Below are 8,777 nucleotides of genomic sequence, written 5' to 3'. Positions count from 1 at the left end.
AAGTTAAAGGACACGGGGGCAACTCAGGGGTCTGCGGGAATGCGGGAGAGGAGTGTTTAACTCAGCCTGGATTTGCACAAGTGAGACTTTCTGAAGGAGGGGACATAGAACTTAGTCATTTCTGACTCTTACAACCCCACGACTGCAGCTTCCAGGCTCCTTTGTCTGTGGGATTCTCCAGGCAAAAATACTGGAGTGGATTGCCATTTCCTCCTCCATGGGATCCAGGGATTGAACCTGTGTCTCCTGCATGCGCAGGCGGATTCGTTACCACTGAGCCACCAGGGAATCCCAGGGAGATAGAAACCAAGCCTCAAGTTTACGAGCAGCTGTTAAGAAGCAGAAAGCACAGCCCATTGGAAGCTGCAAGCGGTTCACTCTGTGTGTGTGTGTGTGTGTGTGTGCGCCCGCGCGCGCGCGTCTGTGTGTGTGTGTATGTGTGTATTGGAAGGGAGTGTTGGAAAGAGGTGATAAGGTGATAAGTGGGCTGGAGAGGCAGGCAGGGACTGGTCAGACCTGAGCCCTTAACCCTCTCAGAAGCAGCGCCTACGCAGCCCAGTCAAACCTGGCAACGCCTGCTCCCTGGAGTCTGCACCTGAGGCGGGTGACGCGTCATGGGGAGACTCACCAAGTCTCTTTTGAACACACTGGGTAGGAGGAGCAACCCTATAATTACTGTGGTGATAATTAGAGGAACTTCCCTTGCCTCTTTCAACATAAATTTCACAAGCTGTGGCCCTCTCACCTGTGCAGCGGTGGAGGGTGGGGTGTGGGGAGCCGGGCACCCCTCCTGTGGGGAGCCAGTGCCTGCGTCTCCTGCCAGGCACACCTGACTCCCCGGCTGAGGCCCAGAGGTGCCACGGATACCACCTGGGACTGCTCCAGCTTGGAGCTGAGTGCTGCTGGCAGAAGGACTGACAGTGACTCCCCAGGTGCCCCAGGCTGGGCAGCCTCCAGCTGATGCACAGACTTGAGATTTACTCTGGCCTGGCCTTCTCCGGGAGGCTTCAAGCCTGCAGCAGTCCTGACCGGCACCTGGAGGTGCCTTCTCCATCTGGGCAACCTTAGCCTGACATACTCCAGCTACCAGTTTCTCGGCGCACACTCTATCTGCCGGGACCACATACACAGGCTTCCATGGCCTGGGTGTCCTCTGGCCCTGCCCAGTGCTATTTGGCTTCCTATAATGGTTCGCGTTCACGTGTTTTCCCAAGAGACACTTGGAGGGGCCTCTAGTTTACATGGAAGAGAAGGAAACCTTTCTTCTCATTTCTCACCCCATACTTTCTCCCAGAACCCTTCTCGCCCCTTTCTTTCAGTGGAATCCAGGGCCCAGGATTCTCAGGGTCCAGAAGGGTCCCTTTGCTTCTGGGAAGGCCTTGACCTTCTTTCATCAGCACCTCCTGTTCCATTCCTCCAAAACTTGAGTTTTCTCTTGGCTTTGCGTCCTGTGACTCACCGGGAATGAAAGCCCAGGTGAACTGCCCAGGGGCGCAGTGTGTCTTTTTGTTTTGTCAGTGACATGTCTGATCTGTTTTGTTCTCAGTTCTCCAGGGAAGGAGCTTCCTCACCTCCCAAAGCCATTTGTGCCAGTAGCTTCTAGCCTTTTCCAGGGCCCCGATGTTCCACGTTTTGGAGACTCAGAATGACTACGTGTCACATTCAAGGGTACACTTGGCATTCTGTAAGAGCATCTGGAAAAGTAGTAAGGGCTAAATGAACATCAAAAATTTAGGCTCTTTGCTTTTCCATCTCCCCATTATATCCCCACATCCAGCGCCATTTAGAGCTGGGTAGGTATTTGCAGGGAGAAGGCAATGGCAACCCACTCCAGTACTCTTGCCTGGAAAATCCCATGGGCGGAGGAGCCTGGTGGGCTGCAGTCCATGGGGTCGCAAAGAGTCGGACATGACTGAGCGACTTCACTTTCACTTTTCACTTTCATGCATTGGAGAAGGAAATGGCAACCCACTCCAGTGTTCTTGGCTGGAGAATCCCAGGGACGGGGGAGCCTGGTGGGCTGCCATCTATGGCGTTGCGCAGAGTCGGACATGACTGAAGCGACTTAGCAGCAGCAGCAGCAGGTATTTGCAGGTTGGTATCTTTCTGTGAAAGGTCAGACGAAGGGCCCTTGGTGGTCTGGTATATTCTTGGGGTCCTGCCTCCAAATGTCCGGGGTGAACCTGATCTTATCATCTGGCCCTCTCCCAAGACTCACTAGTGGAGCTTCAGGAAACACATTGAACCCAACTGGTCCTGGTCGCCAGCAGTGGGGGAAGGAGGAAGGAGAGATTGCTTCTGAACGAAAAGTACATTTGGCTTTTTCATGAAAGGGTTCCCCTTGGGGAACAGGCAAGCAGCAGATGTATGGGCAATGGCCAACTGATCCATTTGAAGATAGATTCAGGGCGTGGTGTTCCCCCGTAAGGCTGGGCAGGCCCTGGGAAACTGGAGCAGTGCTTGATCCCGGCCTGAAATTGGGCCAGCTACAGAGGATCTTGAGAATACTGGTTTTGGGTGTGCCAGCTCCGCTCCCTGTGGAGACTACGGGTCTGAGAAGTCTACTGTGTCTGTTGCCCAGGCATGCTTCTAAAGCCTGGAGCTGCACTGATCATTTTCATTCATGAACATAGTAAGTGGCCAGGAGGCTTAGCTAGGCCCTTCACAGTTTAGCCTCAGAGCAGTTTTTCAGTCTCTTCTCTGAACACTCTGAAGCAGGAATCATCCATCTCACTCCTGGATCCAAGCTCACTCCAAGCCTTCACATCATTGGGACTTGCCTCATGTCATTCTCTTTCTAAAGAGTGTCTTTTCTCCTAGTAACAGGCTCACTCTTTCAGACTGTCTCATCAACTCCTGGCAAAGCATTCCCCAGTGCCCCGGGGTTCAGTTCATCTCTCCCTTCTCTCTCCTCCTAAGCCCCAGATTCACTCTGTGAATCTGGTCTGCTGCTGCTGCTAAGTCGCTTCAGTCGTGTCCGACTCTGTGAGACCCCATAGACAGCAACCCACCAGGCTCCCCCGTTCCTGGGGTTCTCCAGGCAAGAACACTGGAGTGGGTTGCCATTTCCTTCTCCGATGTGCCAAAGTGAAAAGTGAAAGTGAAGTTGCTCAATCGTGTCCGACTGTTAGCGACCTATGGACTGCAGCCTTCCAGGCTCCTCCGTCCATGGGATTTTCCAGGCACGAATACTGGAGTGGGTTGCCATTGCCTTCTCCGTGAATCTGGTCTAGCCCCATTAAATTTACTTCTATGTCTGCCTCCAGATGGACTGTTCCCTGAGCTTTGCTCTTGCGTGGTCAGCTCCTTCTCATCCTTCAGGTGTCGGCTGTCATCTTCTCTGCCAGGCCTTCCTTCACCATGGAAACTAGGCTGCACCTACTCACGCTGTGTCCCATTACTTTGTGTTATCATCTTCATAAAACTTAGCAGCATCTGCAAGCACCTTCACTTATTTGTCGGCTTGGGCTACCTGTAAGTCTTTTCCTCTAGAATGTAAGCGCTCAGAGGGCAGACCCAGCAGAATGAATTGATACATGGTTGGCACCCAATAAATATCTGTTGATGGATCACATGAAGGCCAGTACGGGGTATTCGACTTGGCCCCTCGAGGACTTGGCACAGAGCCTGGGCGCAATAAAAGCTGGCTGCGTGGAGTTATTTGCTAAACGAATGAACGAAACAACGAGCAGACCAACTAAGCGAAGCAGCGTCCCGCCTGCTGACTGACGGGTTGACTGACACTTGGGAGCCCGTGGCCAGAAGACTCTTGATGGATGGGTGACAGCTGAGCGGCAGTCAACAGACGCGCACGGGGTTCCTGACTGGCTGGCCGCAGCAGCCCCTCGGAAAGGGTAAGGGAAGAGGGACCCCCCCGAGGCGACCGCCCCGCGTGGGGAGGGGGCGGCACCAAGCGGCGGGAGGCGGTGCAACCGCCAGAAGCCGAGCAAGCAACAGTCGCCTCGAACCGAGGAACCGACGTCTCCGCGCATGGGCCCGGCGCGAGGGGCGGGGCGCGCGCGTCACGTGAGCGTGTTTTGGGCACGTGACCCGCGCAGGGCCAAGGCTCGCCCCCCCGCCCCCTCCTCGCCTCCCCTTGGCGGCTGTGAGCCGAGCGGCCTCGCCTCACCGCCTAGCGCCCCCCTCAGTCGCCGCCGCCTCCGCCTGCGCCCGCCGGCCATGTCCCCGGGCCGCCGCCGCCGCCGCACGAGCGCGGCGCCCCTGCGGCCCAGCGCGCAGTGAGCGCGGGGCCCTCTTGCCGTTCGCCCGCCCCGGGGCCCCCTTGTTCTCAGTGCCGCCGCCGCCGCCGCCATGTTGGGTTTAGAGCCGCAGCGGAGCCGCCGCCGCCGCCGCCGGTGAGGGAGGCCGAGAGCGGAGCCCGCCCCGCCCCGGGGCCCAGGGAGCGGGTCCGCCTCGGAGCCGGCCTCTCCCCGCCAGTCACTTTCCCGGCCCGCCCGCCCGCGGTGTGAGCGAGAGAGCGAGCGAGCGAGCGAGCGCCGGGCCGCGGCCGCGCCTTCCGCTCCCGGCCCGAGCGAGCCCGCCGCCCGTTTGTTCCCCTGCCGCCGGGCCCGGCCCGGCCCGAGCCTGCAGCAGAGCCCTCGAGAGTCAGCGCCATGGCGGAGCAGACCTACTCCTGGTGAGTGCGGGGCTCGGGGAGGCCGGGGCGCGGCGAGGGTGGGGGTCGGGACGCCGGCGGGGCCGGCCGGGGAGGAAGAGGAGGAACAGGTGCGCTTCGGGGGTGGAGGGGGGCTGGGGACCGCGGCATAGGGGTGCACGCCCCCCTCGCCCTCTGCCGGAGGGGGCGGCTGGCGCTCGCGGAAGGCGGTGAGCGGCCGGGGGCCCGGCATCCGAGGAGTGGCTTGGAGGAGGCGGCGGCCGCGGCGGATGTCATCTGGTCATGGGCGGAGCAGGTGATGGAGAAAGGGGAGCTTGACCCCGAGGTGGGAAGCCCACGCGAGGGAAATGGATTCCCACGGGCACTCCGGAACCGACCCGAGGCGGGAGGCTGCTGGAAAAGAGGAATGGACACGGTGGAGAGGGGCGGGTCGGGGCAAAGGCGGGGTCCACCGGGCCGAGAGGCATCTTCTGGGAACAGGTGATACGAGGTCGAACTTGGAAGTTGTCAGGGAGGAGGAGCCACCTCCACTGGGGCTGCCCCTTACCCCTGGGATGGGGAGTGAAGGGAAGAGTTGGTGCGGTGGGCAGAGGCCCAGACGTGAGCAGAGGAAAGCCGCGGAAGGGGAGAGTCCAAGGAACCCTGGAGGCTACCCCCTGCTGAAGAGGTTGGAAAGGGAGCCTGTTTGGATAACTAGATTTTGGAGAGGAAGTCGCTGATGACAGTGGGGCCTGGCAGAAATCTTTGTGAGGGTTGGTACCCTGTTCTGTAGAATAGGACGTAGCCTGGTGCCCGGGGGCAAGTATAGGGATGAAGGAGCTACAAGTCGTGTCCATTGTAAAGAGACTTTTTAAAAGTTGTAAAATAGCTTGCTAAGGGCTGACAAGCGTACTGTGTAGTTCATGGAGTGAGAACTATACCTGTCCTGAGAAGGGAGGGCTGAGCTTTGGGGCGAGGGGGATGCACCTCCCTTTAGCAGGCTGAGGTGGAATATATGCTGGAGGGGGTTGAAGGAGCGACGATAATATCCATGAGGAGTGGAGTGAAGAGGAAGCGAGAAATGGGATGATGGTAGGTGCAGAGATGGAAAATCTGGTTGCAATCTAGAGTGATTGTTCGAAGATCGTTTTCTCTTGGAAGCAAATGTGGTTTTTGATAGAACTGTAGGCTTTCCCTTCTTAGAAAAGAGCATAATAGAGTGGGAAGAGCTTGGCGTTTAGAGTTGGTTTGGACGTCGGGTTCACCTCTTAACTTGCTTTATAACTCGACAAGATAGTTCTCCATTCTTTTCCCCTTACCTACAAAATAGAATTATCTTTCTCATAAGCTGTAAGGAGTAAATGAATTAAGTTTACAAACTACAGGGTAAACTGTAAGGTGCTATACCTCACTACATTATAATTATCTTAGGGGAACAGCAAAGAAATGAGTAATACCTGAAAAGAATGGCTTTGGATGAAGGCTTTAACCCAGGGGATGATTTGTGGTGGATGGGGTTATGATAAGTGAGGAACGCATTATGTCTTCTCATAGGGAAAGAGGATTGGTGATTGAAGAAGATAATTCAAAAGAGAACTTCAGTTACGTACATACAAAAAAGAAAAAAAAAGAAGATAACTTAGAGAAAGCAATGCTAAAGGAAGAATGAAAATCCTAATGAACAGTTGTGACAACATATGTATGTTTTAAAAGCTGTTTAAACTTCCTTGATGATTTTGAGCAACGGTGAATTATTTTGAGCAACGGTCAACTGCCTCTCCATAGCACGTGATTCGGAACACCGGGATTAGAATTCGCACTTTCTCGTGGACAGAGTAAGAAAGCAAGTGCAGATGCCCTTGCATGCCTCATCTTGAGCTTCTTAACACGCTGGCCCCGCTCAGTGTCCTGATGGCCGCCCTGCTGTCTGTAGCGCGCTGTAGAGGGGCTGTGGATGGCTCAGAGAGTAAGCGCAGCAGCCGAGAAGTGGGGATAGTGGGAGTGTTTTACTAGGTAGGCCACACTCTTGTGTGATGTTGGACGGCTCTGCTGGGGGGAGGCGGGGAGTGTTGTAAGGCGGAGGTGTTTTGTGAAGTTTGATACTCTGTAAGATTTATCCTCCTGAATACTTGCTTCAAGCTCAGGTCCCTGAATTTGCTTTAAGGTGAAGAAAGAAGCTCCTTGAAATCAGAACGCTTAGCTCCTCATCTTTAGCACGTTTTGAGATGGAGAAAGTTTTTACATTATCTTGAGAGAGAGAGTTCGGAAACCAGGCATCATCCTGAGAAAGGGGAGAGAGGATTGGGAAACGAGGCAGCTTTCTTCCTGACTAGTTCTTCCCAAGTCAGTCGGGGGGTGATATAAAGAGCCAACCATGTGGCATTTAACATATACACTCAGTTGATTCTCACAAGTACCTGAGGCAGGTGATCTTTCTCTGTTTTATAGAGGAGGAAACTTAGGCTCAGGAGCCCGAATGATTTGTCCAAGATAGTTCACCTGTGATGCTTTTTTTTTAGGACATGAATTCTCCATCATTTTATTCATGTTCATTGAACTATTAAGTTCAATGAGAACTTAATAGTCAATGAGAACTTAACTGTTGAACATATTAAGTATGGAAAAGGTAATCTCAAAGTACATGCAAACCTCTTTGGATTGTCTTGTCATATTGGAATAACTTTGTCACTGTTCCGTTGGTTTGTGTAAACAATCAAGAGTTGATTTTTTTGAAAATAGTCTTGCGCTTTATTTGTATGTGGCCTTTAGGAAAGTCAGCCTTGTGGAGACTACTGTGGTATGGATTTGTCTGAAGATGGAGTCAGTGAAAAATGTAGGAACATTCGAAAATAGGTTCCTTTAGGGTTTTTGTGAGGCAGACATGTAAATTATAAGAAAAAAATTGACCTTGAGTTGATGATTGTTGAAGCTCAGTGGTGAGTGCATTTATCCTGTGTACATTTTACATGTTGAAATTTTTCATGATAGGTTTTTTTTTTTTTTTTTTCATAAAGCCCCTACACATATGTTCATGCTGTTCTCTGGTTTCTTGTGCCTGCTATTTTTCTAACAGATTCGGTCAGTTCTGTTACCCAGCTGTGATACTTTTCTGACCACCCCTACTGAAAGTGAGCTCTTTGTTTTTGACACTTGTTCTGTCTGCCTTACTTCTTCTTTTCACGTGTGAATACCTAGTCTCCTCACTGGATGGTAAGCTTTTTGATCAGCAAGGTGTTTTCACCTGCTCCATTTCCGACCTGGGCAGGTTCACCCCTCCTTAGGTAGCTTGGTGGTCCCCCACTCCTGAGAGGTCACCATATTGATGCCAAACTTAGTGCAGACACCTGATCAGCATAGTACATAACAGCCCAGAATTCCCGGGCTCAAGCCATTCTCCAGCCTCAGCCTCCGAGTAGCTGGGACTACAGGTGCACGCCACCGAGCCCAGCTAAGCTTTTTGAAGGTCTGTTGTTTAGTTGCTAAGTCTTGTCTGATTGTCTGCGACCCCTTGGACTGTAGTCCGCCAGGCTCCTCTGGCTATGGGATTTCCCAGGCAAGGATACTGGAGTGCATTGCTATGCCCTCTTCCAGGGGATCTTCCAGATCCAGGGATCTCCATTGGCAGGCAGATTCTCTACCACTGAGCCACCAGGGAAACCCAAGCTTTTTGAGGGTTAGGATGCAATTGCACTAACTTTTGTCCTCCTCTAGCACCCAGCACTTTGTCTTGCCTATAGCTCGTGCTTAGTAATTACTGAATGATTGAATATATAGGTTTTCAAAGGGTAGTTCATCCTTTGTTGAAAGGATAAGTGTCGGGGCAGATCCAGAACCTTTATACCAGGGTGTTTATAGGTGTTGTCCCTGAGAGAGCTTGAATTTGGATCTCAGTACTGCCACTTCCTTCCTGGGCTGAATGTCATAAAATATCTACCTCGCTGCTCAGTTTTCCACCTTCCCTTTTTCATGCAGCCAAGCCTCAGATCGTTTTTAAAATCAAAACCCAGAAAATAATCCTCTCCTGTGCACAGGTTTCCCGACTACATTCTAGAGAGAGTAGAATACATTTTCTTAATATCAGTTCAAGCCTAAACTTACATTAATCTAGCTTCCTCAACCAAAATACCAAACAGGTTATTTTGTTAATGTCACCAGTATCCTATTAACTGCCAACTTCAATAAA

The 8,777-nt window shown here is 52.7% G+C and overlaps 1 protein-coding gene across 3 annotated transcripts in view; it reads left to right on the top strand.

Annotated features, from left to right (window-relative positions):
- The first annotated feature begins 4,103 nt into the window (after positions 1-4,103).
- The window catches only part of SPPL3 (signal peptide peptidase like 3), a 94,171-nt gene continuing 89,497 nt past the window's right edge, over positions 4,104-8,777 (top strand). Inside the window, exons 1-2 of one of the 3 annotated variants that reach the window (XM_019977667.2) lie at positions 4,107-4,636; positions 6,149-6,429. Coding sequence is in view for 2 of the 3 variants with exons in the window: in XM_019977665.2 (XP_019833224.2) it covers positions 4,963-5,282 (320 nt within the window). In the remaining variant the exon portion in view is untranslated. Of the gene's footprint in view, positions 4,637-4,825; positions 5,283-6,148; positions 6,430-8,777 lie in introns of those variants that run through there. The other 2 variants (XM_019977666.2, XM_019977665.2) reach the window with 2 other exon arrangements.

The sequence above is a fragment of the Bos indicus genome, chromosome 17 (assembly GCF_029378745.1).
Source record: "Bos indicus isolate NIAB-ARS_2022 breed Sahiwal x Tharparkar chromosome 17, NIAB-ARS_B.indTharparkar_mat_pri_1.0, whole genome shotgun sequence".
Classification (NCBI taxonomy): Eukaryota; Metazoa; Chordata; class Mammalia; order Artiodactyla; family Bovidae; genus Bos; species Bos indicus.
This window is presented reverse-complemented; position numbering and strand designations above follow the sequence as displayed.